The sequence below is a fragment of the Parus major genome, chromosome 2 (assembly GCF_001522545.3).
Source record: "Parus major isolate Abel chromosome 2, Parus_major1.1, whole genome shotgun sequence".
Classification (NCBI taxonomy): Eukaryota; Metazoa; Chordata; class Aves; order Passeriformes; family Paridae; genus Parus; species Parus major.
In genome coordinates, this window is record NC_031769.1 from 111,814,852 (window position 1) to 111,836,147 (window position 21,296).

Genomic DNA, 21,296 nt, shown 5'->3' on the forward strand with positions numbered 1-21,296 from the left:
GAAGTCACAGACATTAGTAATTGTTTTCCCTTAGGCTGAATTAAAGCATAATTTTTTATCCTTACCTTCACACACTCCAAAGGAGCTAACATTTAAGATGCAGTGAAAACAGTCAGGCAACAAAATGATTATTCACTGCTATTCCCATTCTGCAGCTGGCAAATGTGAACATATGAAATGTGTAGTGGCTGATAATGGTACTAATGGAACAGATGTCTTTTCATACTGAATCTGCCAAAAAAAATGCTGGATTTTTTTCATCTGCTTCTGTGAGATACATTTGATGCCCCAGTGGACATGATAAGTAGCAATACTTTTTTGAAGATTCCTTGAGAACTGGCATCCTGACCATGGAAAAAAGACATAATCTTGGAATGAAGAAAACTCTTGGCATTTACCACCTTAGCTTAGCCTGTGAAACTCTGGCTCATTGGAAATGTGGCTGCAAAGTGGCAGAAATAAAGTAATGATTTATTAAAACCATTTATGAAGATACAGTATATCTTTTCACTTGTGCTGAGGCAAATCTCAGAAGTCTGCAGGGCTCCTTTCTGCTCCTGGTGAAGTTCCAAAGACTGTAAGTGTATCTTCCTGGTCAGAATTAGCAACCAGAGAAAATGAGAAGTTTCTTGTGGTAATGTTGAGGGCATGCAGTAGGGAATAGCCTCCTTGGGATCACTGGGAGGGGGCTAAAGCCAAGTTTTTGAAATTATGTAAAAAATTGAGATTCAGTAACACAGAATACATAAAAACACATGGGGGAAAAAAAAAAGTGCTAAAATGAGAATCAGAAAGGAAGACAACCAGATTTCCAGGACTGTCAGAGTGAAGGGAGCATTTCCAAGATTCACAGAGTAACTCAGCTTACTCTTCCCACTGACTTTTGATCTAAGTTTCATACAGCAGGTTAAGAAGGTGAGACCAAGAACAGCCATGGACATGTTGGAGAGAAGGACCTGGAATAAATACTCCTTCCTGCTCAGTCATGTTCCTCCCTGGCCTATATCCCCACCTCCCACACTGACACACTCTGGCTCCCCTTCTGCCTTCAACTTGCTTCATTTGCACAAAAAAAAAAAAAAAAGTGCAAACAGATGCTTTTGGCATGAGAAATTTTCCAGACCACCTCTTCCAAAATCCCAACTGCTTCCCACACTGTTACCAGCCTGGGGCTTAAGAGTTCAAGCTACTTCCATTAGCTACTCCCTACAAAATTTTCAAGCTGTTTTTACGCTGTTCACATAAGCATTCTCAAGTAAGCTCAAAAAACTTCCTGCTATTACAGTTGACTAAACAATGCACCATTGATGACCTCTAGAGTAATATAACTATTACGTTGTTCATTATAGAAAAAGGAAAGAAAAGTTAATGTTACCTACTTTATAATGCTCAAATATGATGTGGACGTATTCCAGGCATACAAGAATCCCACCTTCTGTGACTGAAATAAATGACAGATTAGTACTTGGAAGGAAAAAGCTCTGCTGGCAAAGAGACAGAACTGTCAGATGTCTCACTTGGGTTCACTGCTGACAGACATTGACTCCTGGCCTGTGGCTCCACACACATGTACACACGTAAGATAAACAGCACCCAGGAAAACTCACCAAAGATTACCCAGGTAATCTCAACAAAAATAATTATTCCTTTTAGAAGAGGAAATAGCTCCATCAATAACATTTTTTTTTCAATCCTAACTTTCCCTGATGTGTTGTCCACTTGGGCCTGCCATTTTTCCAAAGCAATTCTTGCTCAGGAGAGGCCAAGAACCATTCTTAGTAGGCAGCACCCCTCAAGTCAGTGATTTGGAGACAGAATCTAGCACTAAGGATGCTCACTGTTCATTCCTACTGGCTTCAGTGTCTGAAAAGTGATAAATAACTCCAGATAACAGTTCATTGTCCTCATGCAGACACAAAAATTACACACTGAATGTCTCAAATTAGTTTTGCTTGCATGCTAATTACAGCATTATGCAATTTAAAATTTCATATTTTAGCACTTACGGGGAAAAAAATTGAGTACTCAATACCTGAGTATTCAATATGAGGCAAAAATAGCTGGATGCTGGGTTTTACTGCAAGTCAGGATAGTTAATGATGTACCCATTTTCACAGTCTTGGCCACAAGCCTGACTTTTTTGCCTCTTTATACTGGCTGGCAACATTGTGGATCCTAGGGACAGATTTAAATCAATTCTTTGCTTGCCAGCCTGAGACATTCTTTTCAGGAGAATTGCTGACTGCCTAGTGCTATCCAGATCTGAGTTGAGGATGTCATGAATTTCTTTGAATTTTTTTTTTTTTTTTTTTTTTTTAACTAAGAAAGAAAGAAACTATTTTGGGAAACTCCATCTGTGTTAGTGCTACCATGATTAGAGATGGAAGTGCTTGAACTGTCTCATTTCTCATACTATAAAAAGAGTTATCAGCAGAAAGGGCAACATACAGGTTGAACATACTCCTGTTTCTGTATCAAGGAGTTGACTGGGGCACTGAGGCAGGTCCTCCTATTCAAACTGTCTGTGAGAAATGGTCCAAATCTACTCCCCTGGCTCTCTACATTGTTTTAGCTTTCACAGTCAACTGCAAGCTTCTCCACTCTACCCTGAAAATTATTAACTTTTATTTAAACATTAAAACACATTACACAAGAAGAAACACAAATTAAAATTAATCACAGAATTATAGAATGGTTTGTATTGGAAAAGATCATCTAGTGCCAAGCCCCTTGTCACGGGCAGGGACACCTATTGTGTTACCCAAATGACAGGACAGTTAATGTCTCAGGGGGGGATAGAAGGATTCCTAAGCTAGGGCAGTCCAGCTAATTTAAGCATATCAGTCCATCAGCAAGCATATTGCTCCGTGTTTACACATGGTGGGAACAACAGTAATTTGGAATAATGTATCCCATACAAACCAGAATTTGCCTAAAATCATTGTCATGCACACAAGGCTGCATTGGCTTAGCCCCCAGCAGCTGAGAATGCCAATGTTCCTGTGAACATACAGCAAAATGAAGAAGAACAGTCTATGTCTAGGCTTGGCATAGACCTAGAACTGGTCAAAGAGGTGAAAACTATTGTGGGCCTGGTTACAAAGTGGCCTCAGGCCACAAGTACATGTGTCACTTACTATAGCAATCAAACTTACCAACTGCCTGGCTGAAGCCACAGACAGAAACCAGAAGCAATTATAGTCAAGAAGCAATGAAAAAATTTCAGTCAGGGGCACTCATCATAAAATAGGTAATAGTATTCCAAAACTTCAATGTGCTGGAAACTTGGGTAACCAACAGCTCGTGCACAAGAAAAGCATGAAACAAAAAGTACTGTGCTTGCTATTTGTGTGGCACAAAGTTTAAAGGTAGCATGAAGAGTTTAGAAGGAATTATTTTTGTTTTCTGTTTGAAGTGCCAGTAAATCTTTGTAATTCAGCTCACATACAGAAATCATTCATTAGCCAGCATCTAAGCAGTAAACTAGGAAGGAAATGGGGACTATATCTGTATATAAGTCCCCTTATACAGGCGTAAAAGCATGGTTTCCTTCCTTGTTTATTTTCCTGTTTTACATTTGTGGAAGATGTAGGTGCTGCTTCTTCTTTTATTTCACTCTTTAAATGATTTCTTAGAAGGTGTCTTTTACAAGGTTTAACTTCTGTTTTCCCACCCCACATAAATCAGGCTGTGTATGGTAACTTATTTTCATAGACATTTTTTCTTCCATTTTTTCCAGTCCTCTCTGCCTATGAAATGGAGCTTTTGGGGAAGTTTTTAGTTTGTTTGTTTTGGGGCATTTTTTTGGTGGGTTTTTTAAATTTTATTTTACTTGTGGGGGTGGTTCACAAAATAAATCTCTGGATTACTTTTAAGCATCTCTGAGATTGGTTTTCTAGATTAAAGGCTACAGGAACTTTTTGTTTTCTGTCCATAGACTATTGTCAGGGTATTGCCTTAGAACTACACAAATTAGTTCTCCATGCTTTGTGATGATTTCAATAGCATGGGCTTTCTGACAACGTTCCTCATTCTGGGAAAGCTTTTTGTAGCCTGAATGTGGTGATAAACACACCATGGTTAAGGGAGATGAAAGCTAAGCAGCAGCCCCAAGACCAGAGCTGGCTTTGCCCCAGCACAGATGACTGTCTTGCCTCTGGAAAGAAAACAAAACAAGTCACAAAGTGCCAGATGTTGGTGGTTCACAGACTAAAAAAACCTTGGAATCATTTTACTTGAACCCTTAATAAAGGGAGTGCAGTGGGGTGGAAAAGGTATGAAGAAAAGCTTGACACTCTGAGACTGATAATTTGGCCTGATGAATACTGTAAAGAAAAAAACCCACACCATGTAGTTTCATCATTATATCCAACAATCAGTATTTGTTACTCTGCCCAGCTCCCTGATTTTTATTTCAACAAGCTTTTCTGCAGCAGGAAGCTTTTCTTTGCCTTCAGTCACAAGCAGTCCCATTGATAGATTTTTAATTTTTTTTGCCATTTAAATCTTCTTGTTATGTATATATTTGAAAGATATTATTATTTGCACCATTTCTTAAATAAATGTCCACAATAGCAAAATTGTTTTGCAAAATTACTTATTGAGATATGAAATACTAGTGTCTTCCTACCCTTATGTCATGTTTAATGCAGTGAGTCAATGGCTAAGAGCAAAGGTTCACCAACAGCTCTGCTCAGTGTGCAGTTGGACACCACAGCTGCCAAAAGCATAATTTAGGTGTTTTGCCCTTAAAAATGATGCAGTTCAGTGATGGGAACCTGTGGGAAACTTCAGTCACTTGAAAACCAAAAGATGAAGCAAGAGCCACAGCTGCAGAACTCCAGAGACAGAAGAGAGAAGCTTGCAGACCTCCCAGGCTGGCTTTTGTGCCACACTCTGAACCTTGAGACAACACACCACTTCTTAGGACTGCATGGACATCTGTGAGATCTTCCCTGTATAAAAAAACCACACTATTTAGACACTTCTGGGTAGTTTCTAGATAGTTTGAATGAAGGCCTTTCCTCATAGGCAGCTGTGTACTTGTCCCACAGGAAAATGAGGTTTAAATGTCCTGCTTGGAACAGAGAACAAAACGTGAGAGCGGATGTAAGTTTGCACCTACTGGACTACTTGGAGAGTCATCAAGAAAACAAACATTAAATACAGCAAGTACAGAAATATGAGGCTTGTATAGGTGATAAACCTATCAATACAACTGTTTCCAAAGGACATGGACAAGCTCAGTAATTGCAGCTAAATCAGTTCTTCGCTCCATAACATGTCATGGTTTAGGAACTGCAAAGTTTAAGTGGCAGTTACATACTAATTCAGTCCTATAATATGAGAGCTTTAATAGTGGGCTGAGAAAACCAGCAGCAGATGAGAAACAGTTTAAGGATGTGAGCATTGCATTGCATGCAATGTCACATCTGACAGAAGGAAAATCAAAATAACTTGACTGTGTTTCCATCAGGTAATAGGAGTGGAGCACCATGGTAGACTAGGTATATAAGAAACTTCATCATGCCCTACAATGTTCTTTAAATGTCAGAGAGCTTGCCTAGAAAGCCTTCACTGTGTGTTGAAAACAGTAAGAGTTAGGGTTGGCTACCATGTCTCACCATGGCAAAGCCAAAAATTTGAACCAGTTTTTGGAGCTTGCCAAGATCTTAAATATCTTACTTATAGATAATATCAACAAATATTTTACTTCTGTTATGTTTCTATTAAAGATCTGCCTTGGAGAAAAATAATTCCATAAATTAGTAATCTAAATAGCAAAAGCAGACATTTCTGTTTCAGCATTTGTAGGCTGAAGTGCACTCAAGTCTTTCAGAAGTTTTGATCAAGTTTGGACAGCTACATTTTTTTATTACAGTTATTTCTGTTCCATTGCTATTTTTAATCTTGCAAGTGGATTCCTTTTCCCTAACAATTTAAATGTCCTTCCAGTTCTCCTGGTGGGATAGCAAACTAAATTAGGAATTTATGGAACTAATTCCTAATACAGCAAGCACAAGGAGTCCAGTATAAAATGTTTCTAAGAACCTACTGAAATTAATGGATTCAAAAGAATTTCTAAGTTCGTCAGACTGATGAAGCTGGAGAGTCTCTTTCACAAATGGAAAAATAAAAGCCCAAGAAATGTGATTAATACATTGAAGTTCAATGAATTTTTTTATTACAAAAACCCCAAATCCCAAAGACAACAAAACCATACACATAGGCTTTGGGGTTGGATTTTTTTATTTATTACTATTGAGCTACTGCTTTTGCTTCTTTTTAATTACCCTTGTTATACTTGATGCATAATGTACTAATTAACTTCAGACATACATCTACACAAAGTTGGGTTTAGAACAAGCTGTCTAGTTTTCTTTTGCTTTAAAAAAAGCTCTTGGTACCCATAATATTTTAAAAAAAGCTTAGAGTTGATTTCTAAAGCCTGCATGGTTCAGCTGCCCTTCCAGCACGCTGAGGTCTAATACTTATTCACACTGATGCAGCCAGAACTCAGCTGCTCCCGCAGGATGCAGTTGTGGGGAACACAGGGCAGAGAGATTAGCTCACTCTGTGGGACACAGGCTCATTTTACTGGGGTGAATTTGAATTGAAACCAGATGTGATAGACACAGGTTGATTTCTTGCTGAGTGCAGAAGACACCGTGCACATGTCCTTTCATAAAAACTTCCCAGTGCTCCAGTCCTACCTACAGGACTCTATTTCTCCAGATACTGAGTTTGCAGAATCCTGTCAACCCTGGCTGAATCAAAACAATATGAAGCTTTGCCACAGGCCTTGTTTACTGATGTGAAACTTTCATTTGATACCATCACCAACAAAGGACAGATAATAAAAACCAAAAAATCTAATAGAAGACACCACCAAAAAACCCCAACCAAACAAACCACGGACTGAATGGAAGTAACTGCTCCTCTGATCTCGAACAGATCAGCTTGATCAAACAGAACAGTGTGTCAGCTCTAGACAAAAGACATTGCAGTGTTCACACATGGAAATGATCATCACAGGGGACAGAAAACGTTCTGTTCTCAGCTTCCATTTGGGGCAGGAAAATAATCAAAGGGCTTACAATCATGACAAAAGGCCAATGTTTGAAGAACAGATTTTATTGAGCAAATTGTCTGGAGAGGCTGTGGTTCTGCCATCACTGGATGCTATTTGAAAGAATTCATGCAAGAATGAAAAGATTGACAGAATTTGTGAAGATTAGTATAGAGAAGTCTAATCTTGATGTCACCTGGCAAGTTTATTCCTTTCCACCTATTAATCAAACATCTTTGCTCCTTCAAGGGCAGGAGTTACAGAAGGAGACTCTCAACTGAATATCTTTGAACTCCTCCACATCTGCACATTGTGTTGGTAAATAAGTCTGTGTCAAAGGTAGAAAATTAATGCATTTCAGAAACTGCATCCTTGCTCCACTGCTGAGCTATTCTCTGTACTGATTGATGAGGCAGTCCTGCAAACAGAATTATGTGGCACTTTTTTCCCCACTTGAGATGATGGAAGTTCTTCAAAACTGACTTTAGTTCTCCACTAAAATGGATCTCTCTCACACAGATTTAGCACACAGGAGGAAAGAATGTATTCTGAAATTCAGACATGGATCAATTGAATAGAGAAAGTACAAGACTTGTAGGCTCATTATGGTAAAATCTCAGCTCTTAGTGGCAATTCATGAAGTCATTTTCTCCTTTGTTGCTCATCTAGGTCACCAGATAATGATACTGAAATATAGAAAAGATTATGATTTGTTACTTAAGATTTATGATTTAAACTGCTCAAAGAAAATTACACAGGACTTCTAACCTGGATAGCATGAACTGCTCAAAGTATTTTGAATGAAACACAGTCAGAGAAATTCTATATGCACAGAGAATGATTACAAATCAGTATCTTCTTGTATGCTGTGAAAATGCCTAATGACCATCTGGTACAGCTGTTTGTCAGCAGGCAGAGTTCCACCAGAGGTAATGGATTCATGCTTCATTGGCCAAGAGCTGGATTTGGCCTACAGATTTTAATGGTTTCTAGAAAATCTGCTGTTTGTCAGTCTAAACTTTCCAATCCCAACAGCCTCACCATGTAGAAGTTATCAGGTTATTCCTAACACTTCTCATTCCTCTTTGCTTTCAGCTGAAAGGCAGATGTCTGTGCACCTGCTGAGACATTGAGATACATACTGTGGCTTGGACCTATCCACACAAAAACAGGATTTCTACTTTTATAGCACTCAGCTATAAACTTATAAAGCCCTTTGACTGCCTTTCTGGAAAACTGATGTTTTAAAAGGGGAAAATAATTAATTTGATTGCTGTGCATGAGACCTGATATCTTTTGATGCCTTCAAACACTACACCAGTATTAGCAATGAACACCTGATAACAGAGGGAAGTTGTTTATAGATGTGCTGTACAGACAGCTGCAATTCCCTCAGTAATGATAGCAATTCACATAAACACATCAGAGATTTACTAGGCTCAAAATCTATTTCTTCAGCTACCAGGAGAGAGGAAAAATGCAGATTCCTCCTAGTCAAATTTCTATTAGAATTGCATTTTTAACACTGCACAGTCAAAAAAATCCAAGACATCCACTCCACAGAATAGTTATTGCTAAAGGAAGGGGATCTTTTTCTGGGGAGTAAAAGGTTCCCAGTTCAGTCACTGATAAAATGAAAGGAAAGGTGTGGGTATAAACACCATGGCATGAGAATTGTGGTAAAATTTTTGTAGACATTTAGGTGATATCTCCTCCAGAACTTGCATGTAAGCAAGTAAGTGCCTGCAAAGCACCAGTATGGAAGAACTCCCCAGGAGCCTTCTAGGAGCTCAGAAGTGGGGCACCTCTGTCATGCTACTGCTGCAGTATGGGGAATAAGCACATTGAGTTTCCAAAGCTATATTCACTTTCAGACAACTGTGCCTAAGACTTGGTCACAAAACCTGACTCAAATGCTAGCTTCTAATAAACTCCATAGCAAAGGTGATATTTTCATTACTTGGATTGTGAAACTACAGGCAAAAGAAGGAAGCAGAACTCCATGATGAGCCTGCAGAATAGTATTTATGTCATTCTCATGGGAGCACACAACTGTGGGAACACCTTTTAACTCAAATGTTTCTGTAAAGGAAGTCAAAAATCACAGAGCAGAGGGTGTAATCTGTATGATGAAGTATCCTTTTCTATATAATGTAGCTAGTAATATGAAAAAATGTAAGACAGAGTGCTACAAAAAATCATAGCCACAATGAAACAAAGGTACTTTTTCATTTGTTTACTTAATATTTTTTTTGCTTGGATTTTAAGATTTTTGATATCCTGCTGATCTAGGTAATTATGCATCATAATATGGGACAATGAGAGACAGGCTCTGTTTATCGCTCCCCATGGTACTAGCTTACAGATAATAATCAGTAATGACAGTTTGCCAAAAGATGAATTTATTATGCTATAAATAATTCATTAATAATTATTGAAAATGTATGTGGTCAGTCCTGCTATTAGCATTAAAAAAAAAAAAAAAAAAAAAAAAAAAAAGTTGCTCACACTTCCAATTTTAGAGATGCAGAAATTTTGTTGAATGTATTACAAGCCCACAGAATTCTCTCATTGAAAAGGCAACAAAAATGAAACTAAAGTTAGATTTTATACCATGTACTTTTTGGGGAAAAAAAACAGGAGCTCTGAACTACCCTCTTAAAAAAGATTGCCTTCCCAGGATTATATTCCAGTTTATCACTAGCACAGCGTGAAGGAGTCAAAGCGTCAGGCAGAAGCAGAGGGACTGCTGTGCATCCATCCTGCCTCTGAGTCCCACATCCCATGAAAAATGCCTTTTCCTGGCAAGATCCCAGAATCATAGATTAGTTTGTGCCGGAAGGGAACTCAAAGGGCATCTAGTCCAACCCCCCTGCAATAACTATATCTAATAGGCATCATGTACAGCATCACGCTGTCCACGCCCCGCTCCGGGACAGTCCCGGGGCCAGGCAAGCGCTGAATACTGAGCTCTCAGACCCAACGCGACCACAGATGCCACCTACAGCTGGGACCCTTCTCCCTATTGCTGCGCCGCCAGACCGCGGGAAGTGATGTGACTTCAGGTAATCGCACAAATCTCTTTGCAATGCTCCAGCTTCCGACTTTTAAACCATCCTCTCTGCTGTTCGCGTTGCCTCTTTCTTGCTGCCCAGATCGAGACGGACACGGCTGTAACTCCCAGGATCGAGCAAAGGAGCGGCGCCGGCACATCCCTCCTGCACGGAGCCAGCGCCGCATCCCGCCGCTCCGGGAGCCGCAGCCGGGCTGGAAGAGGTCAGTGCATCCTTGTTCCCCCTTCACAGCGCTCTGTCCAGCCGGGAAGGAGGGTGTGTTTTGTTTTGTGGGAAGCACGCCGAGGGCACCGGCTCCCCCCGGGAGCAGGAACCCCGACCCAGAGGCTCCGCCGAGTGCCGGCGAGGAGGGCGACCGGGTCGGACCTCTGGGCTCCCAGGCGAGCGCTGTCAGCCCGGGATGGCTGGTCACTTCGGGGGAGTCCGAGTGCTGTCCCCGCACGGCACTCCCACAATGTGGGGGGAGGGAAGGGGCAGCCTCTGGGGCACTTGGCTACAAGCTAAGCCCTTGGTCATCTTCCTTTGCTCCCATCAGGGTGGCAGCATATGTGAGACTTCGGCATCTGGACGTGCCAGAGGAGACAGCCTTGCAAAGAGCAGAGGTCACACCTATTTCTCCCCACTTTCAGGTCATCCTCACCACCACTGAGCCTCTCCATCCTCTCCTGTAGCCATGGAGAATTCCTCCCTGCCTGAAATCAATTCCTCATGTGCAGACTGCACTGGGATGGGACATGGGAGTCTGAATATGTCCACTACTCCACTAAGCCCCAGGTACTACATCACAGTGCCTATCATCTACTCAGTCATCTGTGCCGTGGGACTGACAGGCAACACTGCTGTCATCTATGTAATCCTCAAAGCACCAAAGATGAAAACAGTCACCAACATCTTCATCCTCAACCTGGCCATTGCTGATGAGCTCTTCACCTTGGTGCTGCCCATCAACATTGCTGACTACCTGCTGCTGCAGTGGCCCTTCGGGGAGTTAATGTGCAAGCTCATCATCTCTATAGACCAATACAACACTTTCTCCAGCATCTACTTCCTCACTGTCATGAGCATTGACCGCTACCTCGTTGTGGTGGCCACCACCGAGTCCAGGAAGGTGTCCTATCGCACCTACCGAGCAGCCAAGATTGTGAGCCTCTGCGTCTGGTCCTTTGTCACTGTCATCATCCTGCCCTTCACCGTCTTTGCTAAGATACACAAGGAGCAGGGGCGCTCCCAGTGCGTCTTTGTGTTCCCTCACCCAGAGAGTGTGTGGTGGAAAGGCAGTAGGATCTACAGCCTCATTTTAGGCTTTGTCATCCCAGTGTCCACCATCTGCACCCTGTACACCACCATGCTGTGCAGACTGAGACATTTGCAGCTCCAGTGCAATGCAAAAGCTCTGGACAAAGCCAAAAAAAAGGTGACACTGATGGTGGTCGCTATCCTGGGTGTGTGCCTGCTCTGCTGGACACCCTTTCACCTTAGCACAGTGGTGGCCCTCATCACGGACATCCCACAAACTCCACTTGTCATCGGCATTTCCTATTTCATCACCAGCCTAAGCTATGCTAACAGCTGCTTCAACCCTTTCCTGTACGCCTTTCTGGATGACAGCTTCCGGAGGAGCTTTCGCAAACTGATAGATCGGAGAACCACCTCATAAAGCCAACTCAACCCTCTGTCCTGTCCTGTGTCCCTCTCACAGTCACCTGCTTTTCCTGGGAGACCCCAGCCCAGGCAGTGCTTTCTCTCCAGTCTCCCACAGGGCTTCAGGTTGTCTCACTACTCAATGCATGAACTGGGGCCAGGTGGATCTTTCTCAGCTGTCCTGCATTCCTGTCCTTAACACTGCTTTCCTTGCCCTGGGTTTTTTTGTTAGTTTATTTGTTGTTGGTTGTTGCCTGTATTTTTTAAAATTCCTTCTCTCTAATGCTCTTTCTGACCTGGATTTAATGCTCACAGAGCTGCCACAGGTCCCTTTTCCCTTTTAAAGACATTGCTTTGTGAACTCAAGCTGCACAACTGTCTCAATCATCAGTGATTTGTAAAGCTCAATAAAAGTGTGTCACCAAGTCTTGCTTAATAATACCTCAGCCACTTTCCTACCTACAGGACCTGCTTATCAAAGACTTGCAAACTTAACAACAACTCCAAAGGATAAGGAATAAACAAAGATATTGAGCTCATTTCATTTTACAGGAGAGTAAGAAAAGGTAGTAAAAATCCATTATAAAACGTAAGAGAGATATCAGTCTGAACTTAAAGAAGAAAGGGCAAGCCCTCCCTAGTGAATAAAAGACAGATATGAGTTTGGAGCCACTTGTTGCAGAAAATAGCTAAACAGTGCACTTGGTCATTGTAATTTGCAAAAAAAATGCAGCTTTTGTTTATATCAGAAGTGGTGATTATTACTTGTCATGTGTTTATGGGCTGCTGCACTTACAGATATTTAGTTTGTGGTCCATTATATCAGAGGGTATTCTCACAACCAGTTACCTTTTAAAGGTTTGAAAAGATCCTTCTGAAACATGGGGAATATCCTGACTTCTTCCCTTCACAAATAACTTGCATTGGTTAGGCTGCTTTTAAACTATCTCTCACATACTTACACTTTTTGGTAAGATTTATTAATATTTCTCTTAAGAAGGAGAAGTGAATTTGTATTTTTTTTTTTTTTTTTAAATACCCAAAAGATAGGTTAATTTTGCCTGAAGGAGGAGAGGGTAAAGGAAAGTTTCACGAGAATTCACATATCCAAACACTGCATTAAGAGGTTTTTTCCTCCTGTCTCATCTCTTTTAGCCCTCTAAGGAAAACTATAAAAATGTTGAGAAAATATTTGCGATCACTTGATATTTCTCATCTTAGTGGTTTTCACTGCACTACCCTGCAGCAGATGCTTAATCAGTGCAACATAGTTTTTGTTAAATATTTTCCCCTCCCTGAATACAGAGAGATAGGCAGATGCAGTTAAGGACTTGCATTTCCACTTACACAGGAGGTTATGATGGCTTTCAGGAGGTGCATAAGGATTTGTACAGCACATGCAGGCTGCTCCTGGGAGATCTTGCACCAGATCCTTTCCCACTGCTGCAGTTTAAAGTTCTGCCACAGGCATATGGAAAGTTTATTTTGCTAAATCCTCACACAGAAACTTCAAATAAAAATTTTACTCACAGATTTTATCAATTATGCATGCCTGATACTTCATAATAACATATAACTGGGTTGACAATTAAATAATTTCTTCTTGTAAGACATTAATATTCCCTGAGACAGTCAGTGCTAAGTTCAACACCCAGTCTAGCTGTTATGGAAATGGAAGGACTCCCTTGGGGAATGACAGTGTTGTTCTGTGTCACTGAGGGGTGCATGATCTGACTTCCATCAGACACAGAAGCTGGCATTTGAAAGAGCAAGCTCAAAAGGAGTGGAGTACCCATTTCCAAACTGCATAGAAAAATATGTGCCTCAAGAACCAGTGTCTCACACTTTATCTTTCTGCCTGAAATGAAAGGTAATTAGCTTTTCCCACCAGCTGCCTGGTGATCAGTCACTTGCCATGGAGAGAGATTTTAGTCTATACAGACCAAGCAGTAAAATTACTCTTTCTTTAGGCTGCTGCCACACACACACACACACACCCTCTCTTGCATTCTTTAATACTCATCTTCACAACAAAATAATTTCCTTAAAGACTACATACAGCTTAAAAAGTAAATTGTTCTATTCTCAGAAAATACATGTACAGCACCATTGTGTCCTTATTGGTTGTGATCCTTCCCTGAAAACTGATGAGTGGCAGTGAATTAAATTCCCTGTCAAACAGCCACCTTAGTGGCACAGATTTGGACATTGTTTGTAATAATGACCACCTAAGTGTTTTGGTCATGCTGCTATGCAGCTACATTTGTCTCATCACCTGTCAGGGCTTCTTTTTGCCCCACAAATATCATTAAAACTTTGGTAGCTTGTTGTGTTTCTGAAAAACCTACTCTGTACCTATACATCAAATGCATTTCTAAGGTACTGACTGGTGGTAACAGTAAGTTATAAGAACAGTCTTATTTGTATTCCATTTCTATCTGTATTTGAATACCAAAATTTTAATTGTTTGCTCCTGAACAATCTAATCTGGTTCAAGTTCTTAAATAAATAAACAACTTTTTAATGTAGATTAGAAAGATTATTTTTAATCTTATCTTAAAGATTATTTTATAACATTTTATTTTATTTTAATGGATTCTGTTATAGATCAGTGTGGAGAGGGTTCTTTAAAATCTTTGTATTTCTTTCAAATCTTTGTATTTCTCACAAAATGGGAAAGCATTTTAAAATATATATATATGTATAATTATATATGTATGTATGTATGTATATATTTTAAATATATAGCCTTTCTTCTTAGTCAATGTTTCATTTCATTGTATTCCCCATACTCACTTTTTGTTTTCCAAAGGGAAAAATATGAGAAAAATTATCTATTAGCAAATTTCACTTCAAAGTGTTTTGGACTCTTTATCTTTTAAGTATTAGAATCATAAAAATGCAAGCAGAGTATGTGGTGATATCATACTTCCTTAAACTCCTCCTCATTCTGAAGCCACATCTTACCTGTTCCTCATAGCAGGGTGAACATCTGAGAAGAATTCACTGTTCCTCCAAATGCCTGGAGTTTTCCCAGGGCTGCTGGTCACAGAGCAGGCTGAGGCTTGAGCAATATCTGACAGGGGTGCTGAGCTCACTTTCGGGCACTGGGCAGCCCCCACCTTGCACAGCTGTGCTGTCTGCAGTGTCTGTGGCATGTCTGGGGGCCTTTCACACTGTAGGCATTGCACACTGGCATACACCTGGAGGAGAAAGTTGAGCCTGGAAAGGGCCCCAAGTTCCAAGTAAAGTCCCCTCATATCTTGAAGAGCTTCAATACGAAAACACAAAACTCTTGTTCTTATCTCAGCGCATGCATGTTTTGTTTGGGAGACAGAACATCCTGGCAGAGCCTAAATGTGATCCAAAACAGCATTCAGCAGGAGAAGGAGAGGTTCAATTTTCAATACTGCTGCTCTGGAAGGACAACTTGGTGTCTTGATTTGAAAAGACAGGTGTCTGCTAAGGAAGGCAGAAACCTCCCTTGAAATAAATAAAATTGTAAACCACCCTCCCTCCCTTCTGAAATACTATAATCTTGAAATCAAGGTGCTCTCAGACAAAGATATGGGAATAGGAATAATAGTTCTGTACTAAGGAAATTAAAATAAAAATGCAGTAGTACAAAAAAAAAGAAAACCAACACAAAAACAACCCACTGACAGAGGGAGAATACAACCTGACACCCTGTTGGCTGATTAAATGCAGTCCTCCTGGAGTGACAGATGTGGTTCTGTTGAAGCAATGATCCTATAGAAGGGTGTAGTTTTCCTCTGAAGGTCCAGTGGTGGTGTAGATGGGTCCAGTATCTCTCCTCCAGAAATCCAGTGGGAAAGGCTGCCTGGGGTGTTCCAAGTCTCAGATTATATCCAGGTAGGAATGCTTGGCTCCTCCCCCTGGGTGGAGCATCTCCCAATGGGATGATGTAATTTTATCAGTCATGCAGTGAGACTCGATGGCCCATTAACAGGAGAGATCCCCCTGGAGGGACATGGGTCATGGAAGAGATAAAGAACACTGCCACACATGGTTTTAACAGATGATAATAGAATACATACTTTTGGTTACACCTTGCATTGCAACCCAAGACACTTGGTGTTGCACAGAACGGAACCTCAGAGCAAAAATAGGTGATAATATAAAAATTAATTTGCTCTCCTTAAGCTTTTTTTTTTTTTTTTTTTTTTTTTTTTTTCCTGGAGAAGGAATTTGTGCCCCTGTTCAGCCTGTGTTTAACCAGCTATAATAAAATTTAACAATGTCACATTGTGAGACAGTAGAGTTGCTGTAAGGAAGTATTTTTTATATATGGAAGTATTTCATGTATATGGAAAGGAATAAAATAAAAATTAATTCATTTTCCCCACAGCATAACTATAACTTGCAAATGATATTGCAGATATTTGCTATAGACTTCCAGAAGGAAAACAGAGAAAATAAAAAAACAGATTCTATTAATAAATTAAATTCTGGCTACTTATGCCTCATCCTTCCCCTCTGTTTATACCACTTTGACTGCTGTTAAATTAAGTATTTTGAACTGTTGGCCACTTCTTAGAAGCATGCAGCAATTTTTATTTTTTTACTTTTTTTTTTTGTGGGAGAGGAGAGGGGATACTTGCAGGGGAACAAAGTGGAAAGAATAGACAGGGCTGTACTCTCAGGACTGTGGTGAGTTGGATATGAGGAGCATACACCTGTATAGTGCCTGATCCCTTTCTCTGCAGGAAGCAGGGATGGGACAAGTTCTGGGACCCAGAAGGGTGTGAGCCTTGGAGAAACACAAAGGATGACAACAGGTATTTGCTGGTTTGATTGCAGTAAATCTTCATAAGTCAAGACAGGAGGGAGCAGTATCTTTTTTTTTTTTGAAAGTCACTATTCAGCTTCTTACATTCCAAAAAATTGTGATTAAACAGAACCAGGCCTCCAGCTTGTGGCAGACTGTCAGCACCAGATCTTCTCAATGCCTTGACTTCTAAAAGACACACACTGCCTTTCATTAACATCTCGCTATAGTCTCTATATAGCAAGCTTTAGAGACACAGAGGGTAACACTGTGTGTGACTGTCAAACATGCCTTCAGCCAGGAACCCAAGTCCATGTGCCCCTTGGTGGCTGAGACACATCCTGGGAGCTCTGGTTAAAGACATCTGGCAAAGCAGATATTCCATCAGGATCACAAGTTTTCTATAAATTTTATTTAAAAATCAAACTGTGTACTTTCCCAGCAACTGCACTGTTGAGCCAGCTGCCCCAAACCCAAAGCTGATGTTGATCATCACTCCTGTTTCCAGTTTCTGAATATTTCCAGTTCCTGCTCCTTTTTATCAATGAAAAATATATTTTTTTCTAATAAAACATTTGAGAGCAAAATCCTCAACATTTTTCTTGTAATTTGCCAAAATAAAATTTTTAGCAATATTTTTATCATAAGGATTTTATCTTAAATGAAGAGTACACTAATTTTGCCTAGTTATATTTGAGCAGATGGAGTTTTTCTCTATGAGTTCAGAAGTTCTGGAATTTTCAGATCCTGGCAATACAATAAACATTCCTTTTCCAGACACTATTCCCATGAGGCCCCATTCAATGACATGGCATTCAAAATCTTAAAAATGAAACATAATTAAATTAAGTGCTGACTAATCAAAGAGATAAAAGGATCTTCTATCCACCCAGTGCAGACAGCAGATGAAGCAGCAGTTTATAAGCTTGAATATAACAGACCAACATTTATTTAGTCTAGCACCATCATTGTTGTCTAACAGCACAACTTGCAGGTGGCAAATGCCCTGTATGTTCACATGTGCAAAGTGGACCAGTTAGCATTAAAAGAGACTCTGATTATTTTGCTCATTATGATAAAAAGCTTCTTACATGAACAGCCCAATCATGACAGGGGAATAATTCTGTTCTTAACCCTGTCTGAGGGCTAAGTGCTCACCAGTGTCAGTGAGGATCTTTCAGACAAACCCATCCCAGTTACAGTGGTCCCCACCCACCTTGGCTTCTTTGGCCTCTTTCTGCTTCAAAATAGTTCCACTGTGGATGATAAAAAAACTTTCTTTCTCAACAGAACAAAACTTTTACATTGTTTTGCCAATTTAAAGCATGATTGCAACACAAGGCAACTTTTTTTCTGCTTTACAAAGTAAAAGAAAAACAAATTAAATTCTGCATAAGTTTTATTTATTTTCCATTTTTCCTGTCTTTATTCATAATCATCTTTAGGGAGCCTGAAGAAGACTCACAAACCACCAACTTATTACTATTTGAGGCTCCACAAATGCTTCCAAAATATTTTCCTACTTAGAAAACCTTTCCACCACCAGAGGGAGTTCAAAGACAAATTATTCAGCAAATGTACTGAGTGAAAATGAATTTCTGCTGTCATGCCCGACACTAAGTATGCAGTTTTCTATGTAAGGTATCTTTTCCTCAAATTTTATTCAAATCCATTATTCTACGATAAACAGAATTATAATAAAATAAAATAAAGGTCAGAATTTTCTACAGGCATGATCCTAAACCTGCTTGCCATTTTTATGTTTCTTTTGGAAGCATCTTTGGAAGCACTCACTTCCAGTGTACAGTCAGAATTCTTACGGAAAAGAATGATGTCTGGATGCAGCTGAGGATACAGCAGGTCCTGTGTTGCCTTGAAAACTCAGCTTCTGAGCTTGCTGACAAGATTTCTAAAGACTTTCCCAGGATAGTAACTGTAAACATAGATGTGTGTACATTCTGTCTTGTGGTGGGCATCTCTCATGGCCAGTGCAGTGAGAAAGTGTTATCCTGACCCTCCAATCCCTGGCCATGGTCAAAAGCCTATAAATCCTGGGAGGAAAAATAAACTCTGCTCTTTCTTTTCACCACACCTCGACCTGTGTCGGTGTGATCTATTCATCTTCAGCGGCAACAGTCCTGCAATTCCCATTTCCAGTCAATCAGCCCCCCAGAGGGACTGGTTTTGGCTGGGCAGGTGTCACTGACATAAAGTAGAGGCTGTGTCAGCTTGCAGAGGCCAACTCTGCCTCACACCATTCCTCAAAGCCAAGGCAGCCCTGTGGAGCTCCAGCTGCCCCCAGACAAGGATTTGTGTGTCTCTGCACTGTGCATCACACTATTTTCATTAGCTGGAAATTTTTTCCCCCATTTGCCTTTTTCCTGTCCCTGGTTCCCAATATCCCCAGATTGTATTTAATATTTTGGATACTTCCCCACCTTTCAGCTTTCAGCCCCGAGATGGCACTGGTTCTTCACTGAGAAGCCATTGCTGTTTTCCTAAACCAGAGTTAAATACAAAAAAAAAATGTTCCTGAGAGCTGTTATGGACACTGTGTTAAAGGATAATACAAATTATCAAGCGGAAACAAAAAAAAAAATAGTTTATTTTATTGTGAAATATATATATAAAATAACATGAATCCTTCTACTTTTTTCTTTTTTTTTTAATGGAGATTAGTACTTTTTCACAGGTGTTGGTTGAACAAAGTATGCTGAAATCATAGGAGTAGTTTGGGTTAAACCTAGATTAAATTTCCTTTATGGTCCCAGATTCAAACTTTACATTCAGACACTAGACAGATCAGTAAAGGAAGAGATTCTTAACCAAAACTCTCAAGTGCTTAAACAAAACTGGGGATTTTTTTTGAGAAGATATGTCCAAAATATTCTACTTTTTTAAGGTGTATATTAATGAAAAGAAGAGCTATTTGATTCTAATAAGGAGCAAGTAGCTTAATAATTTAAATATCTGGCAGAATTCTCTCTCAGGAGCTGTAAGTAGTGCAATGGGTTGGATAGAGTTAGTGTGATTTTCATAAATGAATAGCCAACAGTGTAAGATGTCTTTATAGAATATTACAGAATATATAATATTATAGAATATTATAGAATATTAGCTGTGTTGCTACAGTCCCCTCCAATCCTGCAGTGTATATTTATGTTTCTTACTGGATGGAAGACACAGAACACGCCCGTGTGGCAGCAGGTCCCTGTGGGAGGAAATCTGGGCTACACCACCTGGCACCTGATGGGTAAGCACTCCTCAGCTCTAGCCTTGAGGTGTTTTCCTTCTGCACTGCACCCCTGCCTACTGAGGCCAGCTCAAATCAGCGAGAAAATGTTAAAAGAGAAAAGAGTGGAGGTGTTGGTAGATTGTTGTTATTTACTGCTGATACTGTGGCAGCACCGAGATCCTAACTAGTCTGGGTTATTGTGGTAGACATTTACCCACCTACAGAAAATTAAAAGCTGTGCAAGAGAATTTGCAAACTAAGAGACTTTACTTTTCTGGGGACACTGGTCTCCTGGAGCACTGAGAGAACCATGAGCCTGCTTCCCTCCTTGTCTCAGGAGACACTTGTATTTCCCAAGGTGTATTTTTCACTTGTGTATTATATTCACCTCAACACTGAAGCTGAAAAATTGCACGTGGGCATTTATGCTTCATTTTCTGAATCTGAGTTACAAAATAGATCTTCAGCTAAAGAAATAACAAGGCTGGGTTCTGGTTGGCATAGTGACATAGCAGCAGTATGCTATATAAAACCATCATGTGATTTATATTAGGTACCTATGGAAGCTATTGTCTTCATATTTGATGAGCTTTAGAGTTTGGCATTTGTTCTCTGTGATGAGCTAAAGCTACTCAACTATCAGCAAGACCTAGTGTGATAGATCATTGTTGGTTTGTGGTGCTGCAACATGTGATGGGAAATTTTGACAACTAAATACGTAAACTTATTACAGAGAAAGCACCTAGCTCTCATTTTTAGAGATACCATTTCAAAAAACCAAACCCAGACCTAAAAACCTCACCAAACCCATCTTCTAAGGAGCACTGAAGTATTAAAAGGAAAAGACTCAAAATATTATGGTGATTTTTTCCTTTCTTCCTAAGTTTTAGTACTTCTCTGATATGCTTGTTTATTTGCAGAGGTTATATGTGGTAATGAGAATAATAAAATACCAAACTTCTCAAAAACTGCTATTCCAAAAAAACTCAGAACAAACTTCAACCCTGCTGGCAAACTTTCTCAGTGTGATGAACAGTTCTGCCGACTCTTAGTGGGAATACACTAAAATCAAAAACACATCAAGAAGTGCCACCTAGCTAAATTAATCCTAGCATAAATAACTTAGAACACTTAAACCAAGTCAAACCAGAATATGACTGTGGAACCAATGGAGAAATCACTCTAATAGGCCCTACTGTAGTTAGCAATGTTAACTCTTAGAGGATGGAAAAAGAAAATGTGACATAAGCAAGTAACTGCTTCATTTGTTGTTTAAATGTGTTTGTACTCAGTAAAACATCTTGCAGCAACCCCTTGGGTCAGCAGAATCTCACCCAAGGTAGCTGATATTAATAGGAATGGGGAGAACAATGGCTCTCAGATGCTCCCATGCTGGGAGTTCCTGTCTAAGGAACCCAATGCTATTCTCAGACAAGGGTTATAAACCTCCTCAACATGCAATAGTAAAATTACCAGATGCTACAATTG

The 21,296-nt window shown here is 40.0% G+C and overlaps 1 protein-coding gene across 1 annotated transcript; it reads left to right on the plus strand.

Moving 5' to 3' along the window:
* The first annotated feature begins 10,658 nt into the window (after positions 1 to 10,658).
* NPBWR1 (neuropeptides B and W receptor 1) lies at positions 10,659 to 14,305 on the plus strand. Its single transcript, XM_033512259.1, has one exon. It carries the CDS (start codon positions 10,817 to 10,819, stop codon positions 11,798 to 11,800), a length of 984 nt encoding a protein of 327 aa, XP_033368150.1. The 5' UTR covers positions 10,659 to 10,816; the 3' UTR covers positions 11,801 to 14,305.
* Positions 14,306 to 21,296: the final 6,991 nt, after the last annotated feature.